This window comes from Miniopterus natalensis, chromosome 9 (genome assembly GCF_054644295.1).
Source record: "Miniopterus natalensis isolate mMinNat1 chromosome 9, mMinNat1.hap1, whole genome shotgun sequence".
NCBI lineage: Eukaryota > Metazoa > Chordata > Mammalia > Chiroptera > Miniopteridae > Miniopterus > Miniopterus natalensis.
Genome location: NC_142089.1, coordinates 9,125,094 through 9,144,620, shown reverse-complemented (window position 1 = coordinate 9,144,620; position 19,527 = coordinate 9,125,094). Strand labels below are relative to the sequence as shown.

At 53.2% G+C, this 19,527-nt stretch overlaps 1 protein-coding gene across 3 annotated transcripts in view; it reads left to right on the top strand.

Annotated features, from left to right (window-relative positions):
• Positions 1-19,527, top strand: part of EPHB2 (EPH receptor B2) — a 158,443-nt gene that overhangs the window by 112,600 nt on the left and 26,316 nt on the right. For all 3 annotated transcript variants that reach the window (XM_087820171.1, XM_087820170.1, XM_087820169.1), the window contains exons 4-5: positions 13,534-13,689; positions 14,790-15,125. In XM_087820171.1, coding sequence (XP_087676297.1) covers positions 13,534-13,689; positions 14,790-15,125 — 492 coding nt within the window. The remainder of the gene's footprint in view (positions 1-13,533; positions 13,690-14,789; positions 15,126-19,527) is intronic.

The window sequence follows — 19,527 nt, the reverse complement described above, 5'->3', positions numbered from 1 at the left end:
ATGGCTTGGGTTAGCTGAGGGCTATGCCTGATCCCCAGAAGCCAACAGGGGGAGGGCAACGGTTTCTGTACCCCTAGGAGGAAGAGTGGTTGCAGGCCCCCAAGCCTCAGTGTGAATGTGGGCAAGCTCCCCTTCTCCCTGTTTATATTTCCTAGTCCTTCGGGCACCAAATGCCAGGACCTCTTGAGTGGGATTTTCATCAACATTCAAGCCACAGGCTACCAGGGCTCAAGCAGACCAACCTTTCAGGTTCCTGGGGGAAGCAGTGCTTCTGGAAAGCACCCAGAAGAGCAAAGAGAGACAGGCAGGTATTGGAGGCCTGGACCCCGGAGCTTGGTGTCCATGTGCCCTGGAGAAGGCACTTCATTGCTGTCAGCCTCAGTTTCTCATCTGCAGAACAGAGGTGACTAATCCTAACCTCCTGGCATTGTTAGGACAAAGGTGCCCAGACAGAAAGTGCCTTCCTGGGCATAGCAGTGTCTGTCCACGGTCATAGATAGCTGCAGCCAAGCAAATGGGTAGCAGGTGCCTGGTAATGACTCCATCACACTGAGGAGGAACCAAGGCCCTGAGCTTGTACCACTTTTGCAAATATTGTTCCCGCTCAGCCAAACATTCCTCTCTTCAGGGACTGCGTTTTAAATGCCACCTTTTCAGAAAGGCCTTTCCTGACTACACTCCGTAAAGGCAGTCACAACTTGTGTTTAGATATTTGTGTTTATCCATCGCTTCTTTCCCTCTGTCTCTCTTACTAGACCCTCAGCCCCCTGAGGTCAGGGACCCCGTCTCTTCATTGGCCGCTGTCCCTCCGGCCCCAGCACAGAGTCCGGACAGAATGCAGAATGACCGGCAGGGACTGGGAAACATTCCTTCGGACTTTAGCTACAAATTCCAATTGTGTTAGGTGAGCTAGGGATCCATAGAGAAGCATGTTTATTTTCTCTCCACAAACAAGGCCACTTCCCCACTCTGGCCCTCAGTGTCCCCAGCTGTAAAATGAGGTGTAAAGTGAGAGATTGAACAATCTCTTCTCTAAAGGCCTTTTAGCTCTAAAAGACTCTAAGTCGGCACCGGAAGGGGGAGAAAATTGTATTGAATTTGTATTGCCTGTTGGGTTGAAAAAAACAACTTCTGCCAGGAAATCTCTCTTACTCTGTCACTTTCTCCACTGGCCTGGAAAAAACTGCCCTGCGCAGGCCCGGGCCTGCGGAACCCACACCGCAAGAGTCACAGGCCCCCTCCTGCCCCTGAAAGGTGTGTGGCAGCTGCTTCCCCGGGGGGTCCGGGGGTTTGTTGCCTTAACCGAGCTCATGGGCAGGTAAAAAATTCCAGACATGTTCTCTGCTGACAGCTAATTGTGTCCTTTATTAATGACCATGGCTTTCTTGGGGCAGGTGGGAGGAGGGAGGAGGCCAGTCTCAGAACAGGGGCTCCCTCAGGTGGAGCTGATGACCACATTTCTGGATCCCATAGAAGGGGAAGTGCTATATGAGGTGACCCTGAAAATGCACCCCCTAGCTGGAGAGGGGAGGAGCTTTCCCAGGCTCCCCAAGCCCCAGCAGGGGTGGCTGGTGCTGACACAATAAGGCAGGGATTTGGGAATCCTGCAGCCTAGGTTCTGGGTCCTAAGTTGGCCCCTCAGAACACAGCCATCAAAGTACAGTGGATGGTCTTCAGGGGGAATCCACAGGGGGCAATGGACCGTGGCAGCTTGGGAGATGTTCCCCAGCACCATCCGGCCATCACCCCCTTGTGGTACCAGGACTGGGCCCTCCTGGCCCTTCCTCAGTGACCCACTACACCACCTGTCAATACAGCAACCAGATGTGCTCGGGGACTCGGGCCTGGCCCTGCCAGATGTGTCAAGCTTTCCCAACACATCCGGCTTCCCCTCGGGCACATTGTGATTATTATTTAACACTCGCTTTTCCAGCATCTGTGAGGCCAGAGGATTACAGGCTGGGAGGCTCTGGCATGTCGATGCAGCTTAAGGTCTGGGGGCCTGTTTTCTCAAGGACCCAGTGAGGACCTTTATAAGCCCTGTTGCGGGGATCACCTCACACTGGAGAGAGCGCTTTTGTGAAGCTCTGTTTGTTCCCCATTTTCTCACTAAGACCTCGTGTTAGCCTAGGGAGGAAGGTAGAGTGTGCAGCATTAACCTCAATTATAGAAGAAAGATGTGAGGCTCACAGAGGGACATAGTGAAGAAGTAGCTGAGCTAGGACTTGAACCAGGCAAAGGAAATTGCACATGCAAAGGCCCTGGGGCTAGAGGTGGCCTGATGTGCTTTAGGATAGCCAAGAGACCAATGTGGCTGGGATGGAGTGGACAAAAGGGAGGGTAATAGGAGGTAAGTTCAGAGAGGTAAAAGGGATACAATTACAAAAAAGAATAAAATAAAATATCTACCGATAAATTTAATCTTCGAGGTAAAGAGGGCTTTGTAGGCTCTTTGTACCCCAAGTGAGACGGATGCTATTGAAGGGCTTTGAGCAGAGGAGCAACCGACAGCTGATTCCTGTTCTGCAGGGTCCCTCTGGCTGATATGCTGGGAGTAGACTGCAGCCAGAGGAAAGTGGGGAGGTGGGAGGGCTAGGGCAAAAACCAGGACACCAGTCGGGAGGCTACAGTGCTCTGACAGCTACCACTCCTCTTCCCCTCTGTCTTCCCTTCCCTTCTGGGCATCAGGACTCCTGGGCTGCAGCTTCAGCCCCATCAGCCACTGACTTGCTATGTGACCTTAGGCAAGTCACTGTCCATGTCTGGCACATGTATTCTGTAGTTATAAAATGAGAAGCTTGAACCAAAAGCTCATGAATATTCTCCTGACTTCTAATGACCCAGACCCCACCTACCTCCCTAGCCTAATCTCCCGCCTCTTTCAGCCTCGAACTTCATGCTTCAGTGACCCTGAACTATTTGTAGCTCCCCAGGCACAAACTGTGCCTTTCACGCCTCTGTACCTTCCCACGGGTGTCCCCACTGCCTGCAATGCCCTCTCCCATCTGTAGCCCTGCACATGGAGAACCTGTGTTCTTCATCAGGCCTGGGTGGCTTCTCCAGAGGCTTCCCCTGATCCACCCCCTTCCTCAGTGCTCCTGGGCACTTTGACAGGTCCCACTGATCTTTAAGAGACAGTGGAACAAAGCAGATGTGGACTCAGAGCTGGCTCCAAATCCCAGTTGCATCTCGGGGTTGCCTAGTGATTTTGAGCCTCTGTTTCCTTATCTGTAAAATAGAGACAATTATATTTCCTACTCCCAAGGTCAAGGTGTGCATGCAGGAAGATCGTAAAGCACCTAACACAGTGCCTGGGTAACTGTCGCGTCTGCAAAGCCAAATTCTAGCTGCAGAGAAAGGGCTGTTGAGTGAACACTGGGGATTGCCCTGGACAGTGTAGCCCCAGATCACTTGAGTGGCCCTGGTTAGGACCCCAGGACAGCCCTGTGGCCCAGGGGGATTCCTGTCCACCCCTCCTGTCACCGGCCCCTCCCTCCGCTCACCTCTTCCATCAAGGCCTGGTCAAAGCTGCCTGCCGGCAGCCGTGCAGCTCTTGGAAATGTCCTTAATTGCTTCACCAGAGTGGGGAGTCACCCTGCAGGCAGATAATTAAAAAGTTCAGAGCTTGATTAATTGGGAGGAAATTGGAGGAATGGGGCTGCCCGCTGGGCGGGAGGGAGCCCCTATGTGGGGATAGCATGAAGGGAGGCAAGCCAGAGCCGGGCTGGGGGCCTAACGTAGGATCCAGGGGCTGGGAGGGCTGGTGTGAAGCACGCTCACCTACCTTTGCAGGTGGTGGGGTGCAGGGTCTGACTTCCCCAGGAGACTGAGCTCTACCAGCCCCTCACACCCACATGCAACGGGGAAGAAATGTCAAGAGACTCAGTGGTCATGAAAGTTCTGGTTACTCCGGCCTCGGGGCCAAGGGATCTACAGGCCCGCTCTGTGCCAGGCTCTGTGCCAGGCAGTGAACAGGGCAGGCGTGGTGGCTGTCCTCAGGGAGCTCACAGCTGGGCGGGTGGGAAGGTGGGATATGGGGAGACAGATGTTAACCAGATGCCAAGAAGGATGAAGGTAGAATGCATTGAGAACCGTTTCTGGGGGTTCCGATATGGCCTGGGGGCTCCAGAGGCCTAGAACAAAATCTCCAGTCCACACACAAGCTGAGCGACCTTAAGCACAAGCCTCAGTCAGTCACTTTCTGAGACCTGTCCCTCACCTCTCGGCCAAACACTGGTGCTGAGAGGCGCTGGACATTGTAGGTTCTTGCTGTCACCCGGGCTCACAGCCTGGTGCAGGAGGCAGAGAATTACGACTGTCTAATTGTGCACTAGCAGCTGCGATGTGGTGCGGCCCCAAACGCCAGTCCTAGGACAGGGTCCAAAAGGTGATTTGGGCTGGAGCTGAGATTTGAAGGATAAAAGGGAGTTAGCCAGGCTGGAGCTGGGACAGCGTGTCAGGCAGAGGGAACAGCCTGGGCAAAGGCCCAGAGGTGAGACCGAGCACAGCTTTTTGGGGAGCTTGTCTCTGCCTACTGTGGTAGGACCCTAGGGCACAGCTGGGCAGTGCCAGGAGCTGAAGCTAGACTCACTACAGGCACAAGGGAGCCACTGAAGGGTCTTGAGCAGAGGAGGGACTTGGCAGATGATTGGTGTGGAGTCTGGCCTGGGGAGGCCCAAGTTTCCCCCCGCAGGAAAAGGGGAGGTGTGTTAACACAGTTCCTGCTGCTTCCTTCTGACTTCTGAAGTCCTGCCAGCTGCTGGCGGGGATCCACAGAGCCCAGGTCCCGGCAGGGGGCAGACAGGGGGTCCTGGGCACGTGAGGGTGGGGGTGGGAGAAAGATGACTGACATCCCCTGGTTGGTCCCAGTAGAAGTTACCACCACAGGGGAATGACCCTGAGGCACTGCCTAGATTGAACCTGGCCAGGCAAGGCCCCCTTTTCAGAGGAGAAAAGAAGGTAGGGGAAGGGCAGGGAGGGGCACTCTCATCAAGCTGGGTCACTGAGGGCTTCAGAGGAAGGTGTTAGAACATGGACTGTGGGAGCACAGGCTCTGCCCCTACCCCCTGAGTGACTTTGGGCGAGGGTATGGGCTAGGGAAGCTCCTGGCTTAGCACCGGGCAGGCGCATATTAGCCACGGGGATTGGAAACTCCTGTCCCAGGAGCTTGCCACCTGCTTCCAGTGTGGCTTTGCCCATGGCACAGAGGATTGGGCACCCTGCCCAGCCAACCCAGGGAGACTGACTCTGTTGGCTTAACCTCAGCAGCAAAAACAAGAAGCATGCAAAATGCAAAAGCCACTTTGCATGAGGGAGACCCCAAACCCCACCCACTTAGCCACAAGAACAACACAGGCTCAGCCCTGGCATATGCACAGCACAAGCCCCAGGAAATACACAAATCAGTTTTTCCACGGTGGAGGAGTACATAGGGCCCAGGGGTGGGTGCCTGAGCCTGTCCACAGCCACAGTCCCCCAGCTGGAAGAGGCCATAGAGATGGTCCTGCCTAAGCCCAGAGTGAGCTCACAGAGCAAGGGAAGCTGAGCCCAGGCCTCCCTGCTCTGGGCCCAGGATGCTTTCCTCTGTTCAGTCAACTTCCTTTCCCTGGCCCAAACCCGGAGCTTCTTAGAGACCCCAAGGCAAAGGAGTATGCCATCTACCTTCGTACCACCTGGCACTGCTGAGCCCAGAACCCAGTCCCTGCCCTTCTGCCCACAGCGGGCAGCACTCAGGCCTGGTTAAAGGAGAGTTTTCCAGCCCCCCCTCTTACAGGCAGGGCCTGGGCCTTTTGTCTCAATGTCCCAGTGTCTGGCACAGAATAGGGACTTAAAAAATGCCTATTGAATAAATTCATCACTCACCATCTCCCCAACCGGACCCACAGCCCTGAGGGCAGGGGCTACATCTTTGTCTCTGTCTCCCCAGGGCTGAGCACACAGCAAGGGGTGGGCCAAGAATGCATGAAGATGTCAGCAAACACGTGGACAGCACTTAGTGTGAACCGGCAGGCACTGTTGCAAGTGCTTTCTCTATGTCGCCTCATGTAATCTCTGCAACAAATCCAAGTGCTATCAGCATCCCCATTATACAGACAAGAAAGCTAAGGCACAGAGTTAGTACCTTGCCTGGGCACACTGTTAGCAAGAGGCAGGCCAGGGACTTAGCCCTGGGAGCTGGCTCCACTGTCCATACCCAGGTTCAATGTCATCAGACCTCCTGCTCAGGTTCTCAGTAGCCGGACCTAAACTGTGATGAGTCCTCCTCTGCCTAGATCCACGGGACATCCAGAAGACAGAGAAGCTCTCCCCCCACCCCCCACCCCCCTGGCCTACCACTCTAGGCCAACAAGTTTTTTATTTCATTGCAGCATTAGTTATTTTGGAGAGTAAACTGGAATCTCTGGGAGGAGAGGGGGGAGCAGAGCAGGAAACTAACCAGGGAGGCTTTGAGGATCACCCAGTGCCAATTAGCAGCCCCTCCATGCCAGGCCCAGATGGAGGCCTGCTTGGCCTGACTCAGGGCTCACTCGGTCAATTATCACCTATCCCCAGAGCCCAGGGGGCAGGTGGGAGAAAATCTGTTTCTCTGTAACCCTCCTCCCCCTCCCCGGCCGACTGCCATCCCCACCCTGCCTGCGGTTGCCTGGCCAAAGGCTCTGGGCATCAGCAGAAGGTGGGTGATGGCCAGCTGCTTTGGCCCAAAGTCCTGTGTTTGGGGCCCAGGCTTTGCCTCTCCCTTGCTGAGTGACCCCCTAAAGCCCTGTCCCCTCAGGAAGCCTGATAAGATGGTCTCCAGTCCTGACATTCAGCCATCGATAATTTCTGTGTCCAGCAGTGTCTAGGCACAAGATCTTCGGAATCACAAAGACTGGTAGTCAAACTTCAGCTCTGCCATTTAGAAGCTTTGTGACCTTGGTGTGGTCACCCACCCCCTCCGAGCCTCAGTTTTCTCATCTGTAAAATGGCGTGTGATAATGGTACTTCAATGGGTGGTCATGTGAATTTAGTGAGAAAATCCATGTTAATCACTTGTACTGGGCCTGGCACTTGGACAGCACATGATAAATGGGGAATTATTACTGTCCTTACATGCTAACATTTATATAGCACTTGCTATGTGTTCTAAGCACTTTGTGTATATGAACTTATCAAACCCACAGCCCCTGCCCTCAAGTTGTTCACTGTCCAGTTGGGGAGACAGACCTACCTTCATTCAGAAAACTGAATTAAGTGAGCACCTACTATGTGCCAGACCCTGTATTAGATGCTAGGCATGTGGAGATTAAAGACCCAGCCCTACCCCAACCAGGGTTCACCAACCAGTGGGCAGAACACAGAGAAGTCACATATGGTTAGGTCCAGTGGTGGGATGGAGCTGGTTTGTGCCAGCTTGGCTAACAAGAGTCAACTGTGGGCATTTCTTCCCAACTCAGTTATATCAGATTGGTAGCTGGAAATTTGCCCTGGGGGGAGCATTTACACCACAGGAATCAGCAAACACAATACTCCAGTCAGCCATTTACCAGCACAATACTGCCTAGGGAGCATATGGCTGGTGTACTCAGTGGAGGTCTAAGTTATGTGCTGTAGAGAGTGGAGGGCAGGCCTCCCAGAGGTGCACATGTCCGATTCACCAATCCCAGGGGACAGGATGATGGGAGAGAAGGGCATTTGGGCAACCGGACTGGTGTGTGTGCAGCCAGGGCATGTAGGGAACTGCAAACATATGAGAGAGGTGACCGATGGCTCTGGAGAAGTATACAGGAAGGTTGCCTGAGACTAAGATGTTTCCAGGACACGGGGCTTGCAGTCTGAAACCCAGGTTGAGTAGGCCACCCCAGTGGGCAGGCCCCTGGGAAGACCCATGGGGAGAGCAAATGGGAAGTGGAGAGAGATCTGAGCATCCACGCGGCCTGAAGGAATTGAGATGATAATGGTGGCACCACACCTGGGATTTACTCGACTAAGTATTTCTCACCTACTCTCTTATCTGATTCTCACATCATCCCGTAAGGGGTATATTTGTTCATTCAACAAATATATATTGAGCACCTACTATGTTCCCACCACTCTGTCACGAGCTAGGGACCCAGTGATACCAGACAAATCTGGTTCCTCTACCCCTCTCCAGGTTTTTCCAGTGCAGGGAAAAGACAGCACACACGTTTATAAATGGCTTTCTAATATACAGTTGACCCTTGAACAGTGTGAGGGTTAGAGGCAGCAACCCCACGCATGGTCGAAAATCTGCCTATCACTTTTGACTCCACAGTCAGCCCTTTGAATCTGCAGATTCAGCCAACCTCCGATGGAAAACAGTATTTTTGATCACATTGGGAATTTGAAAATATTGTTCTCGATCCACAGTTCCTTGAACCCACAAATATGAATGAAACCCATAGATATGAAGGGCCCCCCTATATTCATTGGGAAAAAAACCATGAATTAGTGGACCTGTGCTGTTCAAAGGTCAACTGTAATTACAAATTGCGATGAGGGCCAATGAAGGAAACAGACATCACTAGACGTCTCACTGTTTCACTAGCGAGACAGTCACTTTAGTCAGGATGGTCAGGGCGGGCCTCTCCAGAAGGTGGCATTTAAGCTAGGTTCCAGAGGATGAAAAGGATCAGCCACGGGAAGAGCAGGGACAGCCGTCCAGGCACAGGGTACAGCATGGCAAAGGCCCCGGTGAGAACACTCCTGATGACCGGTGGGCTGGAGGACAGTAAATGAGGGGAGTGGCAGGAAGTGACAGGAAGACAGCAGAGCCAGCCTTGCAGGTCCTGTGGGCCAGGCCTAGGTGTGTAGGCTAATTCTAGTGCCTCGTGGGGAGCCGCTGCCGAGTTTAAGTGGGGTGTGGTGCTCACCAGATCAGGGAGGGCTGGGAGACCCATTCAGAGGCTCTCACTGCGGCTGTACCACGCGGGTGCCACCAGCTCCCTTTCTGGAGGAGACTGCGTCTCAGGGCAGGAACCTGCCTGAGCCCACACGTCTGTCAGGGGTGCAGCTGCCCAAGTCTGTGTCTTCAGGTCTCGTTTTCTTCCCACTTCTGTACGAGACTCAGATGTTGGCAGGACGGGCGCCTTCCCAGCTGAGAAGCTAGGAGCAGCGTGGTCCCTAGGGCACCGGGCTCTGTGGACGCCAGCTGCCCCAGACTTCTCTCCAAGGGAGAGGAGGTGGCGGATGGGAGCTGAGGTCCCAGCACACCCCATAGTCACACGGTACAGCTGAGATCAGAAAAGAGCCGTGTGTGTCTGCTCCCCTCTGGGCCTCAGTTTCTTCAAATGTCAAATAAGGTGGTTGAGCTGGATGCTTTTCCAGCTCCTCACTTCATCCACCCATCGCCCACTGGGCATCTGGCATTGTATTGGAAGGTTACAGTCCAACCAGGTACTTACAGGTTCCTAAGTAAGTAATTAAAATAGTCACCTCAACTCGGCTCGGCATGGGGTCTTAGGGAAGACTTCCCAGAACAGGTGATACCTGCGCTGAGTCTTAAAGGGATGTAGGAGTTCGCTTTATGACAAAGGGAGGGCATTCCAGGTAACAAGAGCAGGATTGACAGAGGCCAGAGGTGTGGAGGCGGGTCTGGGGGCGGGCACCATATGCAGTTCACTGTGTAGACCATCAGGCAAGGCTTGGGGTCGTGGGCACTGAGAGGTGGGCATGTGCCAGCCCTGGGGCCTTGGGAGACCCTGAGGAGTTTGGGGGGGGCTATTGTGGATTTTTTAAAATAGCAGTTTTGTTGTGCTGTGACTCACACACCATACAATTCCCCTATTTAAATAGTATAAGTCAGTGGTTTTTAATATATTCAAAATTGTGCAACCATCACAATCAATTTTAGAACATTCTTATCACCTCAAAAAGAAACCCCATTCCCCATTGGCCTCATTCCCCATTCTCTGCTCTCCCAAGCCCCTGGCAACCACAAATCTACTTTCTCTCTCTATAGACATAGCTATTCTGGAATTTTCATAGAAGTAGAAGCACATACATGTGGCCTTCTGTGACTGGCTTCTTTCGCTAAGCATAATGTTTCCAAGCATCATCGTGGTGTAGCATGGATCAGTCCTTCATTCCTTTTCACGGCCACATAATACTCCATTGTAAGCCATTGTGGATTTTGAAGTGACACAGAAAGTTTTTCACTTTGGAAAGCTGGTCCTGGAGGGTGGGCAGGAGAAGGCCAGATGGCCAGGAGAAGCTAAGGAGTGGGTGGGAGGGCAACAGAGAAGAGCCAGGACAGGGCACTGCTGGGGAGGGAAGACCTGGTAATTGGTTGGCTGCAGGGGGGAGGGGGAGGAATGACAGAGGGAAGGGTTTTATGAAGCACAGTGCCAATAGCTACAGAAACCACAGAATGCCCAGCGGGAGGGCCAAGGGATGGCTGGGCAGCACACCTAATGAGAGAAAGCTTCTGGAGGAGGCAGCCTGGGGAGTCTGAGAGGCGGCCAGGGCATGGCGATGGGAGAGGACAGCCGGGAAGGCGGTCCAGATGGAGGACTGGCACGGAGCAGAGGGGGCAGTGGGCAGCCACTCACCAGCCGGGCCCAGGGAATCGCCAGCAGATGGAAGAGGCATGCTAAGCTTGGGGAGCCAGGAGGATCTTGGTCTTGGAGCCAAAACCCTTTGGCATCTATCAGGATGGTCTTAGACCCTCACTGGAGCCCTGTGCCCCCATTCTACAGAAGAGAAAACTAAGGCTCAGAGAGGTCAACTGCTCAACTACAGCCGGGGCTGCCCCTTTATCTAGCCAGCAGGAAAAGGTTGGTGCCTAAGAAGAAGGTGAGAGGGAGAGAGGGCAGGAGGACTCAAGGGCCCCAGAGCCAGCATGGCAAAGTGGAAAGAGCCCTGGGCAGGCACCCAGAGCAGAAGCTGGCAATCCCTGCTCAGCACTCAGACCGTTGACACAACATGAGTCGCATAAAGGTGGTGTAGTGTGTGGTTGGGGAAGTGACCCCTGGAGTCAGACCACCTGGGATCGAATCCCAGCTCTGCCACTGTAAGCCCACATCCTTGGAAAGTTACTCACCTCTGTGTTTTCGTTCCCCCATCTGAAAATGGGGGTGATAACATCACCTCCGTCATATGCTGGGTGAGGCTTGGATAAATTATTATCAGTTAAGTCCTTAGAACAGCGCCAGCATTTCATAAGTACTCAGTAAATGTCAGCCATTTCTTATTTGTGATCTAGAGCCGTTTCCCCATCTGTGCAACGGAACCCCAATAACTCCCCAAAGGCGCTCATTGCCATCCTTGCTGGTGTCGCTCTAGCCTGGTCGGTATATCAAAGTCCCTTCCCCCTCACCTGGCAGCTCCTTAAGGACTGAGCTGGAGCTGGTTCTTCTCCAAGATCCCCACAGGCCCTGGTCAAGGTGGCATCAGTCAGGTGGTTGTTGATTAGGACGGTTGCCACCTTCTGGAAGCAAAGAAGGGCCGGGGGCTGAGGGGAGGTGCCGTTCTCAAGCAGCAAGCCCTGAGATTGTAGCTGCAACCCCTAACCCTCCCAACCCTGGGCCAGTACTATTCATCGATTACAATTTTACGGCGACTTTATGGGGTAGATGCTCTTACCAATGAGAAAACTGCAGCTCAGAGAGGTTGTCTGACTTGTCTGACTTGTCTGAGATCACCGAGCAGATTGGTATTTGAACCAGATAGTTTAATAATGCCCTGGAATTGTTTTAGGCATTTTTGCCTAAATTAACCAACTGTCATCCTCACCATGACTCTAGGAGGTGGACACTATTGTCCCCATTTTACAGACGAGGAGACAGCTTAAGCAACTTGCCCAAGGTCATAGTGCTGGCACAGGTGGAGCTGGGATTTGCCAGGCAACCTGCATGCTAATCACTATTCTTCGCTGTCTTTCTACTTACACAATCTCCAAAGCCCAAGCTCTTTCCACTTAAGCAGGCAGTTTCTAGAAGGATTTATATGGAGCATCTGAGTGCCAGGTTCTGTGCCAGGGACAGGAGAAGGAGCTGTGAATCAGACATGTGTCCAGTCCCGGGGGAGCCAAGAGCTTGTCCAGGAGACCCCTTGATGAATAATGACGGCAGGGGAGTAAAGCCCTCTGAACTCAAGAAATGTAAGCACCAAGGAAAATGGGGCCTCTGAGGCTGGGGCTGGCTGAGAGGTTGGGGACGTCATTTGCTAAGACTTGGACTTGAAAGATAAGCTTGAAAACTGAGGCTGGAACAACTATTTGGGCAATTTATATTAGCCGTTTACATATGAGGAAAGGATGCTCAGAGAGGTGGTGTTGCTTACCAAAGGTCACACAGTACTCTGGCATGGAGTGTGCTCCAGGTAAGGGTCCCTGGCCTGTGGATAGTTTGGCCGCATTTCGTCCCAAGGAGGAACTTGCCCCTTGCAAAGCTCTTCCCTGTCCACCTTCTCACTTACGCCTTGATGGATCTCCCCAAAGGCACCACAGCAGAGCTGGGATTATGAACCCCAGTAAATAGAAGAAGAAACAGGCCAGGAAAGGGGCAAGGCCTAGAGCCCAGGCCTCCTGCTTCCCAGCCCAGGGCCAGGAGGAAGGGTAGGGTGGATTGGCACACAGGCCCACACAGGAGTGGTCACCTCTTGTAGAACCTAAGCCCTGAGCTACAGGGCCTGAACCCAAATCCTGAGCAACCCCCAGAAAAGGGAAGAAGGCCAAAGACCCTGTGAGATCCCAGATGGCAGAATACACACCAAGTACAAACACTGCCCTCCTCAGGCTGTCCCTGGTACTGCAGACCCCTTTATTTAATAAATTGATCACCTACCATCCTAACAGCTACGATTCATTGGGCACCTATATTGTGCAAAGCCTCGTGTCATGTGTTTTACACACTCACACCAAATGCTCACAATGGCGCACAGAAATGGGCCTTAGAATCGTAATTTTACAAAAAAGGAAACTGAGTCTCAGAATGGTTAAGCCACTTGTCTAGGGTCACACAGCTGGTACAAGGCCAAGCTGGGACTCAGACCCAGGTCTGTCTGCTTCCAAAGCCAGTGTTCTCTCCTGCTCCACCACATTGCCTCTCTACGTGCTCTGAACTGTGCTGGGTCTTTTCTGTTATAATGTAATCATCTCAATCATCTGGGACCCAGGATTCTAGTTACAGGAATCAGGGCCCAACCAGCCATTAGTAAGCAAGACTGGGCCACAGGCACTTCTGCAGACCTCTTCAGAGTCTTTAGACTAAGTCAGGATTGGTCCTAGAAGCTGTGGCCCAGCCAACCTGGAGTAGGTAAGGAAGGCTTGTCGGAGGCCCCAGCTAAACATATAGATAGCTTTAGAGACATGAAAGTGGGTAGCCTGGAACCTTCTGGGCACAGCTAAGACTGCCACGTTAGAGAGTGGAGACCCCCAGGAACTTTAGGAGATGGTGTTTCTCAACAGGGATACTGTGTGGCCCCTTCCACGAGGCCACATGGCCCTCACAATGCTGTGTGCCCCCTCCGTGAGACTGCATGGTCCTCTCTGAGTCCACTGGTTTACTCAGTCACTCTCTTTGTCTTCTCTCCCAGGTTGCCCATCTGGAACCTTCAAGGCCAACCAAGGGGACGAGGCCTGCACCCACTGTCCCATCAACAGCCGGACCACTTCAGAAGGGGCCACCAACTGCGTCTGCCGCAATGGCTACTACCGAGCCGACCTGGACCCGCTGGACATGCCCTGTACAAGTACGTCTGGGGCCCCTTGAGGGCAACGTCTGAGTCCACAGTCTCCCGCAAAAAAGCCCAGAGTGAAGGTTGGGCGGCTGTCCGGCTATAGCCAGCCTTTACCAAGTGAGGAGCAGCCAGTACCCGGGGGGAGGGGAAATGGAAAACTGGTTAGAAAAGGACCATCCTGGGGTAGCTGCCAACATGCAGATACCACGGAGCTGCCATCTGGCTCCTTACCCCCTTCTCTTAAGTCACATGGAAGATAAAGTCAAGGTCTTGATTCACAAAGGGACAGAGAATGGCAGGGTTGGCAGAGAAAGAACCAACACAGGTGGTATCTGTGGCAGAAAAGGCTGCCCGGTGTTCTAACCTGGCAACAGCTGCCTGAGTCACAGGCCAAGTTTCTCTAAGAAAGGGTGACTATGAGGGCAGTGTCGCAACCCCTGCATCACACAGAATGGCATTTGGCTGCAAGTAACAGGGAGTTGACCCCAGTGGCATAAACCATAAGGATTTATTCTCTCACATAATAGAAGCCCAGAGACAGGCAGTCGTGGGATCGTATGGGAAATCCATGAGGTTGTCTGGAACCTGGCTTTCTCTTTCTGCTCTGCCATTCATAGCATGTGGTTTCTATCGGGTCACTCCATAGTCCAACATAGCTGCCGAAGCTCCAGCCATCACACATGTTGTAGGCAGCAGAAAGAAAGGGCTGAAAGGATGAACAAAAAGTCCTAACCAACAACTTCCACTATAATCAGTAGCCTGCACTTAATCACAGGAGGCTGGGAAATACAGTCTCTTAGCTGGACATACTGCCACCTGAGTCAAACTGGGTTCTGTTGTGAGGAAGAAAGGAAAATAGATATTGGGTGGGTATAGCCCCCAACACAAAAAGACTGTCCCTAAGTAACAAACACCAAGGAAGTTGGCATCCAGAAAGAAAGGTTTAAGCAGATGTGCTGCAGGATGAGAGTTATATTCTAGAAACATCTCTCTGGTGGGTGAAGAAGAGAAAGTATTTGGAGGAAGCCTTTTGGGAGACGTGGGCTGGAGCCAGGGCAGAAACATACCCCACAGCCCCCACTGACCGACGCCCTCCCCCTCCCCCTCCCCAGCCATCCCCTCCGCACCCCAGGCCGTGATCTCCAGCGTGAACGAGACCTCCCTCATGCTGGAGTGGACCCCGCCCCGCGACTCGGGGGGCCGCGAGGATCTCGTCTATAACATCATCTGTAAGAGCTGCGGCTCAGGCCGGGGCGCCTGCACCCGCTGTGGGGACAATGTGCAGTATGCGCCCCGCCAGCTGGGCCTGACCGAGCCCCGCATTTACATCAGCGACCTGCTGGCCCACACCCAGTACACCTTCGAGATCCAGGCCGTGAACGGCGTCACCGACCAGAGCCCCTTCTCGCCTCAGTTCGCCTCCGTGAACATCACCACCAACCAAGCAGGTAAGCGCTTCAGGGGCAGCCCCGCGCCACACTGTGCCAAGCGGGCATCCTGCCAGCCCCCGTTAAAGACGCCCTCACACCTGTGGTTTCCGCTTTGCAAAGGCCGTGCGTGTGACCCAGCCACCCGGGGGAGTGCTGCCATCGTAGTGGTGTTTGTAACAACTGCTGTCGCTTGTTGAACGTGTATCCCTGAACGTGAAAGTGAAGCTGCTGTAACAAAACGGCCCAGTGTTGGTGGCTTACAGAACACAGGAAGGCATTTCTCTCTCGTGTAGGACCAGGGGGGAGCAGCCCAGGTTAGCGGGGTAGCTCTGATCCGCCTGGAGGCTCAGGGACCCCACCTCCATCCGTCTTGCTGTCTCAGCACCCCCCATGGTCAGAGCTGAGTGGCAGGCATGTCTGTGCTCTAGCCTGCAGGCAGGGCGGGAGAGAGGAGGCCCTGCGCAGTGACAATGTTTTTAGCAAGGAGGGCAGAGGTGGCACCCATCACTCCTGTGCACCTTCCACTGGAAGGAACTTGGTCATGTGTCGTCACCGATCCACAGGGGAGGCTGGGAGGCGTATCTCCCAGCCTGATTTCAGTCTATCACAGTGGAAGGTGGGGAGACAGACGCCAGTGGACACCTCGCAGTCCCCACAGGTGCTTTCTTTGAACTTCGAGCCCACTCCAGTCTAACTCCACCTATGCCCTCTTCCCCCTATGCCCTCTAATAATCCTTTCTGTGACCCCATGTTGCTCTCCATCTTCCACCCTGCCTTCCTTCACAGCAAAAAAAGTTGCCAAACAATGTAGTCTCACCCCCACTTCAGTCCATTCCACTTAGGTGTCTGGCCCCTTCTCTCCTCCAAGACCATTGTCCTCAGGGTCACCTGAGACCTCCATATGGCCAGGTTCAGGAGACACTTGCAGCCTGATCCCCCAACCAAGGGCCACATGAGCTTGTCAAGGACCTTATGGTACCTGTGAAAACTTTGTGGTTGGCACTGTGAATGTGCCCCTCAGTTATTCACTCAACAGTCCTTGCCAAGCCCCTGCTGTGAGTGTGATCTGGGCCCTGTCCAAGGAAGGGAAGCCAGGCTCCAGGAAAGAAAGCGAGTGGGCTACCCAGCTTATCATTCTGATGTCAAGTGGCACCCACACAGTAAGTGCGCAGTGGATCTGGAAGTGGAGGTCCGGGAAGGCTTGCTGTAGGAGGCAGGATTTGACCTGCAACTTAAAGGCCCAGTAGAAATTTGAAAGGAGCTATAGAAAGAAATAGAATTGAAGAGGCAGGGAGGGCAAGCACAGGGCATGGAAGGAGAAAGGGCAACCAACTCCACCTGGTTGAGGGGTGCTTTCCATGCTTGACCTCATTGCGTCCCCCTGGTCTCCTTGAGTAGGAGGCATCTGTATCCCCATTTTACAGATGATGCTCAGAAAAGGGGAGTCACAAAGCAGGAAGGATAAGAGACAGGCATTAACTAGGTCTAACAGACTTCAGTGTTTGGGCTAAATCCAGGGTATGTCCAAGGGACCGTGAGTGTGACTGTGGGTCTGACTGTGCGTGCGAGGTAATGTACTGGGAGAAGGTGTGGGTCTGCCTTATTGTTTGGGTGACTGTGTATTTGCGATTGCATGTGACCTTGGCGTGCGACTTCTTACTGATACATCCGTTCCTGTGCATGGGTGTGTCTAAATCTGAGGGACGTGGAGGCAGTGTGTTTGAACTTGAGCTTATATGTCTGAATGTGGTCTGCCTGTCTGTGTATTGGTGTCTGAGAGGAGTGGTGTGGTTTTGTTTGTGAATGTTTGTGGTATTGCTGTGGCTGAGAGAGCATGTTTTTGAGCATGTGCCTGCAGTTCTTGAAGGGCCATGGGTGCATTTAAGTCCCACTCAGATTGGGGTCCGGATGGAGCTGACTCAAGGTGGGCAATCTTAGAGAACCTCAAAAGCCAGCCACTCTTGGCAGAGACAGCTAACAGATTGTGAAGCCTCAGCTGTGAGTGTCTCCAGCTTGACAAAGCCCCAAGGTAGAGAAGCCAGGCTCCCAGTGGGAATGGAGGGAAGGGAACTGTTTCAACTGAAAGAAGCTAGAATTCCCCAGAGCCCCTGGATTTCTTTCCCTGGCGGTGGGGGCCTTCCCTGTATCCATTTGGGAGCCCTGAGGGTAGAACTGCCTACTCAAGAAGCCTCAGCATATTAGCAGCAAGGATGGAGGCTGGGCTACTGGAATGGAACCCTCTTATCTGGAGCTAGAGGCTCCCAGAGAATGGAGATGGAGCAGAGTAGAAGTGAGGGGCTTTGAGAGAAGATGGTTCCCAGGGAGCCCTCAGGATTGAGGGACAGAAGCAGTGGGAAACAAGCACTGGCTTAGGAACAGGGGACCTGAGTCTGATTCCCAGCTTTGCCATTCATTGGCTGGGTGATCTTAGTGTATTGGCCAGTTATTGCTGCCATAACACTGCATAACAAAACCACCCCAAAACTCAGCTGTTTACAACAATAAACGTTTATTTTCTCACTCCCTAGCCTGTGGGTCGGCTAGGATTTAGCTAATCTGCACAGGCTGAGCCAGGCCAAACTCCAGAACCTGGGCTGAATTCAGTCTATTGCGTATGTCTCCTCATTCTCGCTGGACCAGCAGCCACCCAGGCTTATTTCTCTTGTGGTAAATGATGGGAACACAAGTGGCCGGGCCAAGCCACACCACACAAACACACATCTCTGCTTGTGGCGCAGTCGCCCACAGTAAGTGAGTCCTACGGAGTTACTTGGCAAAGGGTGTGGGTGCATACTCCTGTTACAGAGAGAAGAACCAAGGTGACTGACCCAACCTCTCACACTGGTGAGCATCACTCCTCCCTCTGGGCCTCACTTTCCCCACCAAACTGCGCATCAGAGCTGTATGAGAGCTTTTCAGAATACAGGTTCTGGACTCCATTCCGGACCTCCTGAATCAGAACTCCAAGAGTAAGTGAGAATCTGCATTTTTATCAAGTGGCTCAAGTGTTTCTTACCATCAGACAAATTTGGGAAATACAGGTCTAAGGGAGTCTAAGCCCCTGTAAGCCCTCCATCCCTGAGGCTGTCTGGATCATAACCACCCCTCCTCCTCCTCTCTGTTCCAAGCCCTTGACCAGCCCCATGGGTGACCAGAGCTGGGGACTGTGCAGCCACACCATGCCCTCACCATATTGTCCCCCTTTGCCAGATGAGGAAATAGAAGCCCAGAGAAGTAGAGTCCTTTATGTTAAGTCCTACTACTAAATGGCCTCAACTAGGCTTTAAACCCAGGATCATGTGACTCCAGGTCTACACTAGAGAAGACATAGTTCTTGTCCTTGCAGATTTCTGTCCCAATTGGGAAGATGAGACATGGACAGAGTCTATATACAAGATGGCATGAGTGAGGGCCTGAGGAGGGGTCAGGGAGGTGAGAGAGATCACAAGCAGGAGAGATCATTTCTTCCTGGGGAGTAGGAGAAAGGCACACCGTGGAAGGCTTCTAGGAAGAAGAGGCATCTGAGCTTGGTTTTGAAGAATCGAGAGGCACCTCACAAGCAGAGATGGAACCATGCAGGGAGGGAGGTGTCCCAGGAGAGAGAAGTACAGGAAGCAGGTCGGAGGGAAAGTTCTCCTTTCTGTTCCCCCTCAGCATCAGACTCTTCTGCTACAGGGTCTTTGCACATGCTGTTCCCTCTGCCTGGAATGCCTCTCCCCTCCCACCTTCCTTCAGACCTCAATCCATCTTCATTGACCTTCCTGACTCGATCACATGCCCCAGCACCATGGCCCCCAAGTCCCTGGGGTCGAGCTTTTGCTTTATGTCTTTGATCATTTCCTCCTGTCTGTCTCCCCCACCATCACCACTGGGTCTGCTTTTCCTTGCCGTGGTTTTCCTGGCACCTAGACAGGGGCGCACTGCAGCGATTGCTCAGTGAACATTTGCAGCAGGGCCCTGAGAAGCATGGAGCGAGGTGGGGTGCAGAGAAGGACCATAAGGCTGGGGAGCAGGGCGGGGGACTTGATTTCCAGACAGATGCGTGCAGTGGTCGGTTTTAATCAGACCCTAAAATTCAGTTTATAAATATCTAGCTCATTGCCTTAAAAGGAAAAAGGATTCCTTCGGGGCGAGTGACTGGGCCTTGCTCACGATCCCCTGGCTTCCCCGGGGCCAGAGCTGCCTTCTGACTTTATGAAGCCATCGTGGCACCTTTGAACCACGCCTTTCTGCCCCGGATTCATGATCTTCTCAGGGACCCCTGGAGGAAGGAGGTTGGGCTGTGTATCCCCCCACTTGAGGATGAAGGCACAGGCCTTGGGGGATGTCAAGCAGATCCCTCAGCTGGGAAGGGGCAGGCCCAGGATTCGGGCTGACTGTCCAGGACCAGAAAGGGTCGGAGGGGAGAGGACGAGCCTCA